The 19,064-nt window shown below is 39.0% G+C and overlaps 1 protein-coding gene across 1 annotated transcript in view; it reads right to left on the reverse strand.

The window, feature by feature from the left end:
* Nucleotides 1-1,540: 1,540 nt before the first annotated feature.
* BEAN1 (brain expressed associated with NEDD4 1) overlaps nt 1,541-19,064 on the reverse strand; it is a 47,209-nt gene continuing 29,685 nt past the window's right edge. The window contains exons 2-4 of the mRNA XM_009948284.2: nt 18,627-18,836; nt 15,872-16,013; nt 1,541-1,889 (exon numbers count right to left, since the gene is read on the reverse strand). Coding sequence (XP_009946586.2) covers nt 1,541-1,889; nt 15,872-16,013; nt 18,627-18,836 — 701 coding nt within the window. The remainder of the gene's footprint in view (nt 1,890-15,871; nt 16,014-18,626; nt 18,837-19,064) is intronic.

Genomic DNA, 19,064 nt, shown 5'->3' on the forward strand with positions numbered 1-19,064 from the left:
AATGCATACTTACCTTATCTCATCATGTGCATATGACTCAGTAATGGTATAATTTATACAGCAGTAAGAACCATATAATTACTTCCCATCTAAGTATTAATTATAATTGTGTCAATCTTTGGAGTGTTGAATGATGATTACAGTTGAAAATTATTTAGTATTTACAGAAAATCTAAGTGCAATTTTAATAATTCGGATGATGCTTCCTTTTAAACACAGTTATACATTTACTATACTCATTTTTACATATCCTTCAGTGGGGGTAGTAAACTGAAGTCCATTTCATCAGTGTGAAATTTTTTTTTTTTTTTTCAGTGAAAATACCTCTAAAAGGTTTAGTGGAGATAAGCCTCCGATAACTCTGTTGACTAGTACTGGCTGAAGATGTAGTTTGGTCCTTGTGTGGAGAGAGGGTGTTTCTGTACCATGCAAGATTAAACTCTCATACCTGCAGTTTACCTCTGCTGCTCCTGCTAGGGTGCATCTCCAACTTGTGTGCATTTGTCATATGAATGTGTGAGAAGCCCAGGCCTATGAACAAAGGCTGGATTTGTGGGTAGCAAAATTTCAGTGGTAAGGATCATGCCCAATAAAAGTGGTTTCTGCACAAAGTGAGGTTCTCTGTTACTGTGCGTGCCAAGTCCAGCATCTATTATTTGCATCACACTAATGCCATTACTAGAGGTCAAGGTCCTTTGTAACACTACAGGCTCCTTACTAAAGAAAGAGCTGAGTTAGTGTGTGGAAATGCAGTCATGCGTGGGAATTGGCATGAAGCATCTTCTGGGATTCCAGAGACTGCCCTTCCCTCGGCTACAGCAAGTGCCCGTGAAGGGCAGGCAGCTCCCAGGCCTGCCCACAGCTGCCGTACAGCTTCCGCAGGTAACACCAATTGGTCTTTGGGGATCCACTGCCACCTCTCCATCACTCGCCGCTGGTTTCTTTAGAGGAAGACTTACAGCAGGGTTTGCAATGGCCAGTACCAGGCTTTCCAAAGCAAAAATGTGACTGTCAAAATATTATTCTCCTTTTTCTTTTGCTCCTATATGGTACTGACAGTCATGTTTTGCAGGCAGTGTTCTGCCTCTGTCTACTGAAACATGTATTTAGACAACGGATTATTTGTTGCCAAGATGCTGAATGAAATGCACGAGTGACACCTACAAAGACAACAAAATGCTGCTCTTCCATCTGCTCTAAAACATGCAAAGTATCATAAAATCAAGAAGTAGCCTTGGCTGGATAACATGTATCTACATAAGAGTGGCTGGTTTCAATGTGTTTTGAAATGCTTCAAAAAGGTCAGAAGCACTGCTTGTCACTGCTGCTCTTTTATGCTGTGTGATGTCATGGAACACTTTGAAGCACAAAGAGGGAAGTTTAGGTAAACTTTCAAAATTCACTGTAAAAAATAAAATCCCATTGCATCCCTGTTTAAAGATATAAAATAGGTAAAACTTTCAGAGGTTTTATTCTTCCATTTACATGTTTTTGTTGTTCTGAGTTCTCTGGAAGAATTGAAGGAAAGAGCCAATTTTCTTCACATGATTTGGTTCAGAAGGGTCTGATAGTCAGTGGAAGAATTTTTCAGTACTTCCATTGGAACAAGTGGGATGGGGGTATTCTGTTCACACACCACCGTCTCGTACAGGGGAGCAGCCTCTAGGGTGAGAGATGACAAAGAGATGGATGAAATGGGCTGCTGCAAGTCCTGCAGCCTGACTGCATAATTGGCAGCCTGTCCTGTAGTCCCAGATGCTGCTTCCTCTTCCAGGCTGATGTTTATACACGTTTCGTTTCTTTGACAAGGGTCCATAAGAGAATAAGGGGGGGGATCGTCTGTGGGGATATATATTTGTGTTGCTCCTGGCCCCACACATTCATCGTAGCTGAAAGAAAAAAAAGAATTTTTCATTAGATTCCTGTGAAAAATGGCACAGTACGGTATTTTCAGCATAACAGGGGCAGGTAAAGTGAGAAGAAAAGGATCGTCTAGTGTTTTGTTCCTCAGCCCACATCCTTGCTTACCCTGCCATGTGAGATACTTGAGAGCATAATACTTAAAAGCACATCTCCAAATACCTAAAGATGATCCCAGAGGTCTCTGAAAGTTCAGACCCCATCCTCCTGTGTGAAAGTAACGTGTGGCAGCACCATTCAGCTGAGGTGCCTGGGGCTAAGCCCAGCTCCTTACAGCCGGTTACACCGAAGCGGGAGGAATAACGCTGCCAGCTTGCACGAAGCTGCACGTGCTGCACTACTTGTCATAGGCGCAACGCGGTGGGGGTTCATTCCTGCTCTTAACGGCTTGTAAGTCGCTTTGCTGGAAAACGGCTGGGGAAAAAGGAGGTGGCGTTGCCATTTTACAGTTATGAAATAAGGTACAGAGAGCTTTCGATGGAGACCAGAGTAGAGTATCACATCAAATGCTGTCCTGACTCGCAGGTCTCTGATGCCCAGCCAGCAGTTACACGCGGTGGGTTGTCTGGGTTGCAGATCTGTGCTGGCAGGGGCAGAAAGATTTCTTGCTGAGGTTCAGAGCTGTGATGAATGATCTTGACAGACTCATGCTGGTCATTCTGAGACTTGGCAGGCTCCCCGTCATGTTCCTCCCAAAAAGGAGGAATGCAGACAGATTTGTGGGATTTCCGTGAGGAGCCAGCTCGGGTCTATCCAGGCTTTGTAGTTCTGTCTGCGTCACCAAGCTAGAGCCAGGGGAAGCTATTACCTCCTCAGTCCACACTGCTCAGTGCTTGCTGTCCTGGTGTGAATGCAGACAGGCACCTGAGATTGGAGCTTGGACTCCTCGTGGGCCTCCCTAGGCTGCTGGGTAAAGAGCCTGGACAGACCAGCGTGTCTTTGTGCTCATGTTTTCCCATATTCTGTGTGGCAGGAAGGGGATGGGAACGGACAGAGTGGACATGAGTGGGCTCTGTGTCTTTGTACCATGCTGTGCTGGCACTGCTCAACCCTCTGAGCCTAAGGGCTCTGCAGAGATTGGCACTGTGGCCCCAAGGAGGCCTGAACCAGAACAGGTAAATCTGGTCTGTTATCTCGGTGGTCCACTGTCTCGATATCCTAGCATCACCTGTTTGTCCACAAACTAAGCTGACTCCACTTCTGCTATCAAACCAGCCTAGGTCTAGTGGTATGAAGGAAGGCTGTGTTTTCCTGGCTTACTGGCTACAACCAAAAGTGAGGAAGAGTCATAACGTCATGATCTTAATGTTAGGCCTGCTTTGTCTATGGCTGCCCTGTTTTAACTGTTTCAGGATCATTTGAAATCCAATTCTGAAGGAGGGAATATTTCCTGTAAAAAAAAAAAACCCTTCGCCTACACAGTTAACCCGAAAAACAGTTCTGCTGGAGCCAGAAAAATTAAGAACCCATTTCCTCAACCATGCTAACTGGAGAGCTATTAAGATCTAGGATATTTCCTGAAACTTAGGATATTTAGCATATGTCTTCCCAGTAGACTGCAGGCAGTCATTCTGCCCCCTGTAATTGCATTACTGCCAGGCTAAACCTAAGCTAATAAACCCTACTTGTAGATTATAAGTGGCTTGCAGCAGAGCAGCTTGCATTGGTTAGAGTGAACGCAAGTCTGCTGCAATCAACCATGGAGGCCCTGCCTTAGAAAAATACTTGGTTCTGCTGCACTCATTCACACCTTTCCCTTGGAACACTCCTAATGATTTTGATGGTATTGTTCTAGTCTGGGTGATTGAAGTGGGTTTTGGGGAAGGGAAAGGTAAGAAAGTGAAATCTTAGTACTAAGTTATTAAATAACTCAAATATCCACAGGTGTTTCTATTTTTACCTCCCTTTTATCTTACTTTTATATTCATGAAGACAATGGTTTTAAATTCAGGCTAGAAAAATTTCAATTTCCCCATCAGAAAGAATGGTATTTAGAAACATAATGCTGTTATAACACTGAATAGGGCTGCTAGATACTTCAGAAACAAGTCCTAGCCTGTAGGAGGTTGAATTGTTTTTGTATAGCATGTGGAAAAGATTTCAGTCCAGCCCCTGCTAAGCCAAATGAAGCTTTCAAGAATACCTGATATTCTTTGAAAAGTTCTTAGACCTCAGTCAGAGATCAAGGACCTGATGTCCTCAACTCCTCACGAGCTCAGTGGGAGTAAAGGAAGAGCCACTCTTTGCAGGATTACTTACTATGAGCTGCATCTTTACTTAATTTAAATTTTGCTGACCCAAAGCCCAATGAATTTATTTAAAATCTTTCCACAGATTTTGACTGACTTAATCAGGCTAATGAAGAGCACCTACTGGGTCCTGTTACCATAGTAAGAGTTTCAGTTTTGAAAAGCACACAGAAATGTGAGTTTCAAAGTGGAAAATTCTGAATCCTCTTGCTGAGACACAAAAGGGAAGAAGCTTCTCTGTCTCCTGATTCTGGGCCCAGGCCCAGTGCAAGAGAAATCTGCTACTGACCTAAAGGAGAAATGGGTACAGTATGAACCTCTGTTTACTGTTGTTATCTGATCACTGGCATTTTTTCCTTTGGATTTGATTTAATGTCTTTCATGGACCATAGCTCAGCTTTGTAGAACTAAAATGTCTGGTGGGATAAACAGGAAAATGATCTTTTGTGAAGGAGACTTTTAAGCATCACGACAAATGGGTAGCAAATTACAGTATTCAAGACATAGCATTTTAGTGTTTAGTTCCAAATATCAATATATTAGTGTTAGGGCACTTTTTCTTCATAAATATGACAGATAAAAAATAATCCACTCTTTTTCTTCAAACTCCAATGCAAGTAATGTTCCCCCCCTCATTCCTGGCAATTAAGATCACACTTTAAAAATTGAATAGGGCAGTAAAGAACACATGCCAGATCTTCAATGAGATAACTTTTTGGCACCTTCACAGCTGTACCTGCAGATTGTTGTGGCCAAGGAGGCAACTACAAACCATTCAAAGACCTTTTTTTTTTTTTTAAAATAAGTTCTTGTATTTCATTAGCAATTTATGATCTTGATACTCATTTTCCTGTATTCTCTTCTAAGTGTGGTACCTTTTCTTGTGATGCTGACACTGCAACCAGCTATTGCTATGATACTAGTAGTGAACGCTACAGATAAGGTTCCTAGCATTTTCTGTTGAAGATAGAAAGGAGACGAATTAAGGTCATACAAGCAGCTTTAACTTTGTATTTTTTTCCCTAGCTTCCAAGTGTTCTGTGGTTGTTTTGGTTTGGGTTTTTTTGTTTGTTTGGGCTTTTTGTGTGTGTGTGGTTTTTTGTTTGTTTGTTTTCCTTTCCTCTGTTTAACAGCCTCAGTAATTTGCCCGTGCTTTTAGAGTGCTGTTATAGGAGTATTCCTGTAATATAACTGAATTATCAACACTACAAGCATGAATTTTATTCTGCAGTCTCTCTTTCAAAGAGACTATAATATGTAAACTTATACATCTTTAACAGATTTTTTTTTTTTACTAGAGTATTCTAAACAAGTATTATAAGAAGTAATACACAGTTCCACAGGTATCAACTGTCCATGTATGTTGGTGGATGGAAAATCATTCCTCGAAAGATTTAAAGGATTACTTATAAAAAAATGTATTAACTATCATTTTTTGCAGTTGATATATGTATTGATGTGAGTGATACCGGATTAAATATTTACTGTTGTCTTAAAGTAAAGCTTCATGTCTGAGGAGGAGAGGTGAATGGACTCTTGCATTTTATTGCAGTGAGGTGTGTATCACAAACTAAGTGGTACAGTGAAGTTGTCCTGCAGTGTGAGGCCTGCGCCTTTTGATAGAGCTTTTAGGTTTCTTTCTTTTCACTTGCAAACAGCACAAACTAGAATAGAATGAAGGAGCTGCTTTCTCATGAGTGAGTATGGAGACCCCGATACCAGAGAGGCCAAGAGGTACTAGGTAATGATGGCTACCACTAAAAAGAACCAGTGCATCCGTAACAATCAGTAATGATGATTCCTAATATTAAAATTATACTGTTACATGCAAGTCACTTAAGTATCGTAACTAATGCTGCTGATTTCATCTAAGCCGGCAGCTGTAAAGCTCAGTGATGTGTAAAGCTGTGGTTTCAACATGAGGCAATGTCTGTGTCATTGAAAGGAAGTGTCCCCCTGCCCTGTTGCATACTCCCACTGTGTTTCTTACACTGCCTCCTCCAAACCACAATACCCAGTCTGGAGGTAAATAGGCAAAAAAGGTTGTGTGTGTGTGGGGGGGTTTATATGTGTGGGATTTTTTGGAGGTTTTTGTTGGTTTGTTTTGGTTGGGGTGTTGTTTTTATTTTGTGTGTGTGTGTTTTTTCTGGGCCAGATTTCTACTGATTTAGCTACCCAAGTTGGAAGCTCACAGCGTAGTCAGGTGGGCATCGATGCAACACAAGGGAAGTGGAAGTGTAAGAGATGGAGGAAGTGGGCTAGGTCTTAGACCACAGCTCACAGGCAGAACTTCTTAGCCATATCATAGAAGTGCAATCTCAGTAACTGCTAAGGGAATGACACCTACATGTATATATATGTATCTATAAATATGTTTTGCAACTGAAAGTGCAAGAGCATGCACCTTGCATGACTTAAGTGGAAAACCAAATATACTTGCTAGTCTCTTGCAAAAAATACAATGATAGTTATGTTTTATCTGAGATTCAGTTCTGTGAAGTTACTGTACATGTAAAAAGTAGCTGATGCTTGAAGTTCAGTACAGCAGTCACAGGAAAACCCTTTTAGACAAGAAAGCAAATGTTTTTGAAAAGTATTATGTTACCATAACTTAATAGTGGACCACACGAACTCAATTACACTGTATCTCATGAATATCATGCGTCTCTCTTTCAGCTGTGAAAAAAATCTGTGGTTAGTACTTGTGATGAATTTGCTTTAATCCATTATTTTAAAAATTATATTATCTTAAGGTTCAGTGTACCTTACAGTCAGTCATGAGAAGGAAGGGGTTACTGACCATGAAATGTGCTGTTGTCTACGTTATTTTTGGCTTTGTTTCTTGTCAGAATAACTCCATTGTCATTGTAGACTACGCTATTGAGTTTTTAAGGGATAATTATACTAGGAAAGGCAAGAAGGGCTGACGTCTGTTAACATCATCTTACTGCATGTAAATGTGACCTGCAAAGAGAAGAATGTTGCTTAAAAAATACAGCAGCTCTTCAAGCTGACCTTGTTGACTCAGAATGTTGGGGGGGAAATAACTTCATGAATTTGTCAGGTCTCCTTGCAATAAATATTAGGATAGATTTGTTGCTAAGGAAACCCAAAAGAGCTTATTTAACTAGCTGTCATTCATAAATTATGACCTACTCTCTGGGGAAAGAAGAAGGTTCTACTTACAGAATTTTTTAAGATGCAAACAATAGCTAGTGGAAAAAAAAGGCAAATCTGGGGAATGAAGAATTCTTTGTGAAATAGATGTCTTTTTGTTTACTTCATTCATTTGTTATACGCTATGACTCTACTAAAATTGCTCCTGTTGCATTGTTTCCATTTTGCTGATGACCTACTGTGATCTGTTAATAACAGTAAACAGAATCACTAAACCTGGAAAATACATGTGCTGACAGGTCTAAGCTATGATGTTGTTACCTAATAAAGAAAAGCTGAAATTACAACAAATATACTGTAACTCTCTAAAAGGAGGATCAAAGGAAAAAAATGATGATGTATTTGATAACCATGTAAGTAATTCATTTGATGATACTGCCTCTGATTGTGCAATCTACTAACAGCTGGGTCTGTAGGACAGTTGCTTGGAAATCTGTCAGTGTTTCCTTTGAGGTGTTTTTTTTTTAGAATACGTATATGCTTTGGTGATGTATAACTAACATGAAGAAATGTATCACTTCTGGCAGAACTGCTCTTATTGTGACATATGTCACAAGACAGGATATTTTTCTGGTTTATTTTTGATACTGACAGTGAGATATTAGGTGCATTTACTGACTATATTTTGATTTTTCTTTTGCATGCTTTGTCAGTGATTTATTAAGCATTAGTTTACTATTTTCATATAATAGAATCCATTCCATGTTACTGATTTTCTCAGTCATTCATTTAGCTTGATTCTTGAACAGTGACTTAGAATGAAGACCCAAACCATCTTTTTTAATAAAGAACCATCCCAAACTGTTGGGGCCTAGTATTTAGGAGAATGATAGTGCAAGAATAAGCAAATGTAGTGAAGTGGCACCTCCTCCTATGCAGTTTCAGTCCTCCTAGTTATCGTGTTAGTATGAAATCAAAATCCATCTGTCTCGGCCTGGATATTACATGAGAATTTTTCACTATGGCTGATCCCAAATTACAGTGGGTGAGGGGTAAGTAACAAACATGTAACGCCTAGAGATAACAGCCCACAGTGTCAGCCAAGACAGGACCCTGAAGGAACGATCCAATGCTCTGTAAAATCACTGGAGTATTTTCTGGGAATGTTTTGTCACATATGTTTGTAACATGGCTATTTAAACAAGCGGGAGACTCCTCTTACTGTACTCTAGAGGAGCCTTTCTCTTTTTATTATCTGTAGAGTAACGCTGATTTCCTAACTTAATTGACTTTTAAGCTCACAGAGGTGTGGTAAATGCACCTCCACGGTGCCTGCCCGTGGTCTTGGAGTAGGTAACCATGAATAAATAACTCTGTTATTTTCTATTTTAATGTTTTTAAGTAGTAAAAAATGTAACCCAAGGTACTGTTCAAGGAAACATCTAAGGCTTAAGTAGCTTAACCCTTGAAGAGACAGGAAACTTGGAATTATTTTTTATTCTGCCTTTTTTCTGTTCATAGTTATTTCTGGAATTTCTCATTCCCCACAACTACAATAGGACTGTTTGTGTTAATAAGCACTGAAAGTCTGGATCTTTATTCTGCACTATGTGTCAAAATAATCTTGAGCAAGTTGTGACTATTTGATGAATAAACATTCCAGATGAAAAATGAAATTAGATGTAAACAGTCTTTTCATGAGAACATATACCAGACAGCATTTGAAACTGATATAATACAGTTTCAACATAATTGTGCAGCTTTAAACAATTAAAATAAAAGTTTGAAGTAAAACAAGTCATTCTGTGATGAAGATTTTAAATGATACATTTCAGCCTGGCATTAATTTTATATATAATAAGAACCACTTGATTTTAAGCAGCATTTAGTCTCTAGATTTCTGTAACCATTATACAGTAAATGACAGTGAAGCTATGGGCACTAGTTGAGTACTAATAAGTTAAGACAAATTTATTTCAAAATAATCTCTTGTAGTCTCCCAAGCCAAGGAGTTCCACAAACAGGGTTCTAAACAATACCAATTATTTCATGTCAGCAGGAAGCTTAGCAACTGGTAATATTTGAGGAAGTTTGCCATGTGACATGTTTTAGAATCATATTCCTAGAATAGGCTTTGCTTTAATTATTCTATGAATTAATTCTGAGCAGGTGAAGGAAATGCTGACTGCAGTATGCAACAGAAAGGCTAACTACTGGGAAATCAGAAAAAAATACTTTTTTTTTTTCAGTACTGTTATCAATGACTTAACAGCTTTAAGTTGTGATTGATCTGCATGGCGCAATAAATTTCTGGTTAGAAATACTTGGTGCCCCTCTTTTATCAGGTTTTTCTGCTTTTACTGCTGCAGGGTTGGAGGGGTTTTTTTTTTATATGCAGCAATAGTTTGTTTGCACTTCTAGAGTGAAACTGGGACAGGTGTAGAGAAAGGCTGGTCAGACGATACAGCGTCCTAACAGATATTTTTGCTGACAGAAAGTGAAGAGAACTTTGTGCCTTAGCCTCACAACATGCAGGCTGAGGTGTGAGAAGAATTTTGGCTACAAAAATAAGAAGCAAGTAAAGAGAAAGGCATGGATACTTAGAGGAATGGAAATGCCACAAAAATAAACTATCCTAAAATAACTGTAAACAAATTTAAGCTGGAAATAAGAAGGCTGCCATGATAATTAGGAATTAGGTCTGTCCTTGGGTATTCTGGCATGCGTATAATGGGGACAAAATGTCCTTGCAAACTCTGTTATGGAACAGGTAAATTTCTATTAAAAAAGATTACTTGCAGCAGCAGGGGTGGGACTGGGTAACTGCAGAAGATCCTTTCAAGCCTATGTTCCTCTGACTGAAAGGCCTTCCTGAAGGATGATCTGTTAGTAGAAAATAGCAAGATGAAGGCAGCTTGAGGGAAAACCTGTCCATATAGCAGATACAACTTGATGGCGCTGCTGCTGGTGTGGTGGCATTTGCATTAGCTGGGAACCTCACTAGGGCAGGGCTCTGTTTAGAGATATACCAGAGACATTTAAAATACTAGTCTGGATAAACTTGTTGGGATCTCACTTGCAGGCTGTGATATCTCAAGGGCTGGCTTAATGTCAGGCACTAAGGCTCCCTGTGCTTACTAGATGGGCTGTGAAATGTGGGTGTAACGTAAAAATCCCTTCACAGCAGAGAGCAACTAACTAATCAAAAAGCAATTAACTTGTTTCTCTATCTAACGTTAATTAGGAATAGCACTAGGATGTGAAGGGAGGGGCTTTCGAGGGTCTAGTTGCTCAGAATTTGGAGTTGAAAGAATTGAGAATTTTATCTCATGTCATGATTTCCAGTGGGTTTAAAGTTCTCATATTTCCAGTGGTATTTTTTATTTTACTAACTGAAAATCTCAGTGATGGTATTGAAGTGAGATCTGAACTTAACCACAAATGTCCATCTCCTGCTTTGCCAACTGTCATTGTAATGGGCCAAAAGCTACTTACCTTGCATGCTTGCAGGAAAAGTGGCCTTGGCAAAGCAATACCACGCTACATATCAAGTTTTTAACGTTAGTTTCCTGCAAGCCTAGTTCTGTCTTTCAAGAAAATCTAGGAAGCTGGTTCAAGCCTTCTTCCCCCTGATACAGCTAACTTGCTTCCTCAGAAGTGGGGGATGGAAAAGAATGTCTTAGAAAAGAAAGTACCTTAAGTAGTTTGGTTTTTTAGTTTTCATATTTAGAGAGAAATTAGAGTCTGTCTTTAAGGCATGAGCGCTTCCTTTTGCCACTTTAAAGTAATTTTTGAATGGATTTGCCCACTTAAACAATGCAAACTGAACATGGGTATTAAGAGTACCGGAATTTATCAAGCCTAAACAAGACCATTTTCTCTAGAATTGCTCCTATATGATGAGGCAAGATGACCAGGTGAGGTAGAGTGAGCACACAAGCGAAAAAAACCCCAATGTGTTCTAATATGAATACTAGGATAATGGGTGAATAACACATTTTTATCATAGTGCACCCTGCAGGACACATTTCAATGTGAAATACAGAGAGGACTTTTGTGCCTTCCATTAAAACTATTCCTGAAGCTAAATCCCTCCATCTCAGTCAAGAGTCATTCCTCAATGATCTGTATCAGACAGTCATGAGTCACAGATGAAAAAAGTGATAAACTTGGTTGCCTAAAGCTCTGTACATACCATTAATATCCAATCACTAAGAAGTGATAAAGCACTTAGTTGAGTGGGGTGAAATGCATTTCCTCTGGCCAAAAGGTGAAAAGTTGATAAAATTCCTTTCATGCAGGGTACCTCAAATCCCCTCATTGTTAAGAGTTTTAGAGACTCTCATGAAGAAAATGCAATTGTTTTTAATTTACTTGGTCATTGATTGGTACTGTACTTCGAGCCATTTAAAACATGCAAGCTCAAATTATTTTAAAACAGCTTTCTTATTATGTATATGTAAAAAGATAATTAGGAAAGCTCACTATTAAGTGAGTGTGTTACAATGAACTCCGGGCACAGTGAACATGATAAAGAGCTTGTGATTTCTGTCTATAAAGGTATTACCCACACAGTGTCAACAGCATGTGTCTGGGATATGTAAAATGACAACTACAGCCATCTTGATCAAACTCTGGAAGCCCTTGTTGATTAAAGGTCTGCTGCCTGCCATATAATTCCAAATAATACTCTTGATTTCTTTTTTATTTGATTCTTCTTAAAAGTTTAAAGAATCTAAAAATTCCATTAGATGATTTTACTTATACCATCACAGTGAATGTTGAACAAATTGGCAAATATTTGATTTACAGGCTTTCCAGTATTTCTTTCAAAGTCTTATTTACTATGATGATAGTTAAGCTGTGGCAGGGAGGTTGTTCTTATATTTCATTCTGGTTGAATTTGTTCAAGTTTCCAGTTTGGAAGGAGAAGAATTCTGTGGTTTAGAATTGTTGCTAGATCACCTGGATCATCTTTCTCAGATGACCAAAGTTTCTTAGAAGCAAATACTTTGCCATCTCTGGTCTCACACAGACTATGAAACATTAACTTAATATCCAGCACTGCTGCAAGTATCTGTACGTGTTAGACATAGGCTCTAAAATACAAACCCTCAGTATCTTGAAACTGCCTAGTTCATACTCACTGGTTTTATATTTCCCTTCTACACCTCACGTAAAATCAATCTGACAGATGCTAACAAACACAGATCTGAGATTCGTTAGAAAGTCATTAATTATCCTAAAGGGATGTTTATGGATAGCAGCACTGTATTACTTTGGGCTGTCAAGACAAATTGACCAAATGGCTTCTTTGTAACCATGCTGCAACTATGGCAGGCTAATGACAAATCTGCTATTCCTCTAAATCTAATGTAAGAAAATGGTTAGTGGAAGCGTCCATGGTGGCAATCAAATTGAGTCTCAAATATAATTTGTGATTTCAATATCAAAGCAATTAAATTATTAACATCCCATGGCATTTTAAATAAATTAACTTTCCAATTAAAGTTTTTATATAAATAGTATCTTGTATTGGACTTTCAAACGGGGAGTCAAGAGCGGGCAGTCCTGGACAGTTAGCTCTCCCTCTGCCATAGAAATGGGTACCCTGACTCTGTTTCATCAGCCCTCCCCTAAAGTTCCTTTTCCACTCATTTAATGGTTTAAAGCCCAACTATAAAATCTAACGAAAACATTTGAGACTGATTATAAGCACCCCCTTGGCCAAACAGAGGTGGTGTGCTTTCTACTGAAATAATTTCACAAAGCATGGTTTTAGCAAAAACGGTATGTTCAAGAATACTCAGCTCCACAGCACCTAGTATGCAGCGATGCAATGCTGTTGCCTCTTGCAGGCTGTATTAGAACAATGTGGTTAAATGAAGCTGATGCCTTGATGCCTGCTTGTGGCAGCAGGACACTAGTTTTCACTCACTGAATTCTTTCACTTCAAATACATGTTGAGAGCTATTTACCAACGCAGTTGCTTTCCTTGCTGCTCTTAATTTCTGTTCTGTTTATGATATGGTTGCATTATTAGCTTTTGGGCATGCTAGTTTGGCTTTAAATTACATCTTGCACTGCATGAATTAGAAGGAGGAATGGCATTAATTTAGCCAGTGCCACATCTCAGTAAACCTACTCGTCAAAACATTATCATATGTAACAAGATTCATCCCAGAGAGTTAATATTTTAAATGCACAAGGTCAAGCATGTCTTGTTTATGCTTTAAGGCCGTGTCTGACAGTCAGTTTTCCTGCTGTTGGCACCCTTCAGTCCAAATAAATCTCCACGCTCTACTAATTAGAAAACATATACTTCAGCGTTGTGCCATGGAGGAGAGTGTAAAGGTAGATACACAGAAATTTTTCAGGCTCTTGCATAATGCAGTGTATTCATACAATGCTTCCGAACCAATGCTTTTCTGAACAGAAAGTTACAATGGACTATATAATGTATTAATAGTAAGTTTAAATGTCTCTCTATGTAGCTTTGCTTGCAGCCATCTGCTAAGCTCTACTTTCCCTGAAGTTTTCTCCAAGTTGTGTTGCTAAGATATAAAACAGTAAGATTTTGATGATTTGCCAAAGCTACTTTTTCTAAAATATTTAACTATGGTAGCAGTGAGAAAATAGCAAAACGGTTAAAAATAATCTTTACTTTTGAGCTGTGATGCAGAACTGCAATTAACGGGATGATCTCCTTATGTACACAGAGTCAGATCTTGGGCCCCTCAAGGGGTGCAGTCCACTCAGCCCAGAGGGAATCCTGAGGAGGCAGTAGTTGGGCTCCTTTATGGCACTCTGATCCTAGTACTGATGTCCCAGAACAGTTTCTTAGAACAAGGTAGGACGAAGTAGCTGGAGAAATTACAGGAAAGCACAGATCATCTAGTGCTATCCTGTATCACTCATGTATCTCCTTCCAAACGGAGAACTCCATAGAGGTGGAATATCCTTATTTGGGCCTGTTTCAAACTGGAAATGGAAGAACCTTTGGTATAATCTTACGAGACCTGTTTGCTAAAGAAATATGTTCTCAGAGTTTGTTCACAGGAGTCTGAGCTTGTTCTCAGAAATCTGGCCAACTGCCCACTCAACTGTTGCTTGGGTGTCAGCTGGCTGGCTTTTATTAGTAAAGACCCGTGGGTGTGGGTCCAAAAACCAGTCTAAATTTTTAAGTGGATTTATATGAAGTTCTACAAATTTAGATGCCAGGCTCAGAATAATTTTTCACATGTAAGCTTTCTGCTAAAATATTTACGCCATCTCTAAAAGCCCATTTATTATATAGTATGACTTTGTAATACATAAAGGGCTGCTTGTAGAACATGCATAGAATAGAAAAAGCAAAGATCTACATATCGTATATTCATACTACTGACTTGCTCTGTATTGCGTATGGATACAAGCAGTCAGAAAAGGGCTGGTCTTTATATCTGTTTAACTCAAACCAGAACCTGCTTTAAAAGGAAGAAAAGAAAAGAAGAAAGGAAAAAAAAAAAGGGGGGGGGACACAGCTGTTCAACCATTGTTTGCTGTTTGTAAGACACAGCACTACAGAAAGCCTAAAGTGGTGTTCTGTTTCAAACGGTTTCTGTTGGTTCATTGGAGGGAGTAACTGAATTCCTCCATTTATTAACCTCAAGGTGCATGAGGCACACAGAGGAGATACAGATGGCCTAAAGTGCAACTCTAGTCACTCGTGATGGCTGTTCTTACATCCTGTGAATGCAAGCACACAAATATGGAAGGAGCTGCTATATAATTTCTGGAATAACTGTCTTTGGAATGAGCCTCTCCTAGTGATGTTACCTTCCCAGGCAATTAGAAAGGATGCCCTTCTCCAAAGATGCTACTACAGTCCAGGCAACTATGGCTCTCCATAGTGGGTTTGGGTTAAACAGCTAAATTGTTCATCCTCCTTCACAGATTACTGCTCTAAAATGAACAATCCCAAACAATTTTCTGCCTGTTCTAAATGAGGAGGTTAAGCACAATTACTAGGTGTGTCAGAAAGGTATGTTTTCTCCATTTCTGCTTTCTGATAGTCTACCGGGGTTAAGAAAGCTGAGAAGTGAGACTTGCTGAAAAATACGGAAAGATTTAAAGGTTTCTTGCACTTCTCCTTTTTTTTCTCTCCCCACTCCCCCTTTCATATTTTCTGTTTACTCTGATCTGAGCAGTCTCAAGGTCAGTAATAAAAATAACCTGAAAGTTCTTGAAAAAAGTATAAATTTTTCTTCTGGAAGTGAAACTTTGACTTGTAAAGTAATTTCTTTCAAAGAAAGATATTAATAAGTAATTTTACTTGCATTTTGCATTAGTATGCCATGAATATGATAAATTTTAATGTGAACATTAGTAAATGAGAATTGTCTGTACACATGCTTTTATTTAGTAAAGATATATTCAGCTAAGGAAGACTTGAGCTTATACTCAAACTAAATAAAGTCTGTCTGTATTTAGTTTGTGTGACCTGCATTTTTGTAGTGGGTATAGGTCTAGCACTTTAATTTTCTTCTTTAACAGGCTTTGCAAGTACAGGACTATAACAGTCAGAATCTTAGAAAAGTGCTTACCGTGGAGGTGAATCAGGATACATGACGTTGACCTGAGAAAGTGTATCCAGATAGGAACCAAAATCAAAAGCTGGGGGAAACTCCTCCATGCAGGTGGATCTCAGCTCTCCAAAAGAGCCACCATAAGAGAAGCCATCTGGAGCTGGAAAACAAGCAATTAATACTTGCTGCTCTTTTCCTCTGTGGTGGATTCTCTGAGACAGTATCACTGTTTAGAACACTGCCATAAATCAGAAAAGAAAATCTATCTGAGGCAGAGGAATTGCTGGTATTGTGCAGCAATCAGGTTTCACAGGACACTTTTATTCCTTTAAGAGCAAGTTAGCATCATCTGTAGGTGAACTGTGGTGTTTCAGGGTATGGCACAGGGACTATACATTTAGTGCTGCCCTACAAGATGCAAATGTCTAAAACTTTTCATGTGCTTCAAAGGTTGAAAAGGAGTGTCGGTTCTGCTGTATGCAGCTTCAAACATTAGCAGGATTGCTGAAGCTCCCAGGAGTTGCATATATTGAAACCTTGGCAGTGAAGGTTTTTAAAAGGAGGCTTAGGTGTTTGATTGTAGGTATCTGTCTTGAGAAAATGCTTTTCTCAATAAAACACTCACAAAAAGGGGGAAAACTGGAAAATAGTAGAGAAAATCATCCTGCTGCCTGCTCCAGGGCTTTCTTAATGCTTTCATGCAAGAGCTTCATAGCTCCACAAATACCGAAAAGTCAGTGCTATTTTCTGCCTTAGAGGATAGTTAGCTAATGATCAGCATTCCAGGGTACATTTCCCTAAGAACGTCCCAAATCGTGGAAATGCAGCAATCTCTGCTCCCCTGCACCCTGCGGTCTTCTTCCAAATAAAGTGATCCCTCCTTTTCACTCAATGCATTAAAACTGTATCTGGAAAGAAGAGCCAGCTTCTAAAGTGACATGGAAGTAGTGTCTCTCTCAACAGAGGGTAAAGGGCAGGGCTCACTTGAACTGCCTGCTCCTCCTCCTGGCAAGTTTCATCTCTGCCAACATATTCTCGAGGAATTTACCAGGACTAACCCAGTCTATCATCCTCTGTGCTTTCCTTTTGCTTGGTAAGTGAAGGAAGCCAACTTCACAGTAACTCCCGCTGCTCCCATGCTGGCTGGTGGAAGCATGCTGAGATATTAGGACGGCATGTGCTAATGTAAAATTTTCACTTGGGTAGACTGGCACAATTTAGTTTAAGATTATTCTTTTGAATGTCTCTGAAAATATCACCATGCTTTTCTTTTTCCATTTCTCTAGCTTTGTTATTTCTAATAAGCAGTTTGAAAATTGTCCTTTATGTTTTCGCCTGGCTTCAGGGTTTTAAAGGAGCTGAAATTAACATAGCAGTAGCAATTGAATCTTAATGGTCAGTATTTTATCATGCCAAAATACTGTTGTTCATGGGTAAAACAGTAATTCCAATTCAGGTTTAAGTATTTAATCTCAAATGTAGCTGCTAAAAAGTAGGAAAAATAGATTTTTACAATAACAGTAGACATTAGTTTTCTGGATTTTTTTTTTTTTTCCTTTTTCCCTCTGTATGTTACCATGGGAGTTTACATTTCACTTCTTTTGGAATCTAAAATTTATTCCCCAAACATAGATGTTATTCATTTATCTGGATAAATGTTTCTGGAAAAGCCAAAAATAATTATTCCTGGCTCCAGGTGGACAAAATGATTGTAGGAAACGTGTTTCTTTTAGACACGAAACTTCCTGGTCCAAATAATTAAATGAAGTCCAATTGACTTCAGTGGATACTTGATCTACCTCAGTGAAATCAAGATTTGAGCCAATGCATTTTGATGTGGCTCACTCTTACCTTTTCTGTATAAAGAAAAAACCTCAATGACATGTAAAGAACTGGACTCTCATAACAAACTGCAGATACAGGAGCCTAACCATAGATGACATAATTGTTGGTGCTCTGCTCAATTCATCTACCCATCTATCGTTTGAATTTTTACTAGCTTAAGACTTACAACGTAAATTTTTGTTAACTGTTTTTTCCTTAAATATAGAAATAATCAGATTCTGTCATTTCCTTGACAAAATGGCTTTTAACTTCTGGTCAGCAACCCCCAAACTGGCCAAAAATATAATTCTGAAATTCTTTTAAAGTACAGGGCTTTTTATCAGGGGGTAGGGGGATAGGAATTGGCACTTTTTTTGATAGCAAACCAGTCTCTTTAATGATGACAGTTGTGATGACACTGATGTAATCGATGACATCATTAATGATGACGACAGTTGTAATGACATCTTGATGCCCTGTTGTTCTGTTTATATCCAGTTATTAGCTTTTGTGGTCAGAAACGTAGTAATTGCCCAGCCGCTGTAGGCCAGTGCACACTGCAGAAGTGAAAACATTCCTGGCTTTCCAACAAACAGAAATTACATTACATGCTATACCAAGGCAATAATGGGATATGAAAATAAACTATCAGGTGTTTAGTGGTGGAGAAGAAATCTTATACTGTATCAAGAGAAAATAAGCTGGTTAAGAAATGCTGTTGGCATTGGCCTTGTTTATGTTACCTGTTCACTACGGAGCTTGTACTATGTGAATTCAGTGCCAGCACAAAGATGCTATTAAACTACAAATCTGCCTGTGACCTACTTATCCTATTTTTTAAATTTTATTTTCTTTTTTATCCCTTGCACAGTGGCCAGATGTTTTTTGCTGCCTATAGCACCAGATATTATACAGTTAAGCATTATCTTTCTATAACTAGCTATCTTACCATAAACAGCATCTCTCCTCAGATGTGGGTGCCTTAACCGTCCGTCCTTTCGCAGACTGCCAACAATGATTGTAACACAGGACAGAAACAGCACAAGGCCGATTACTACTCCAGCCACCAGAAGGGGTGAAACAAGTAAACTGGTATCATTTCCGTTTTCACCGTAGCTGGGGAATTCACTGGTTGGGCTGCTCTGATTCAAGTGAACTTCTGTACAGCAGAGAGAGAAAGAATGTGTCAGTTGCGAAAAAGAGACATTTACAAAGTGTGGTTATACAGATGCCAAAACTAAGGGCTTTCAGAGCCCTAACAGACAGCGTGAGACACATCCACTGTACAAACTCATGCTCGTATGGACAACTTATTTATTACACTGATTTCTGGAGCTGTTAGTAACTGACTCTGGGGGAGTCACTCGGCAATTGTTTCCGTGTTATT

Source organism: Leptosomus discolor, chromosome 8 (assembly GCF_034619465.1).
Source record: "Leptosomus discolor isolate bLepDis1 chromosome 8, bLepDis1.hap2, whole genome shotgun sequence".
Classification (NCBI taxonomy): Eukaryota; Metazoa; Chordata; class Aves; order Leptosomiformes; family Leptosomidae; genus Leptosomus; species Leptosomus discolor.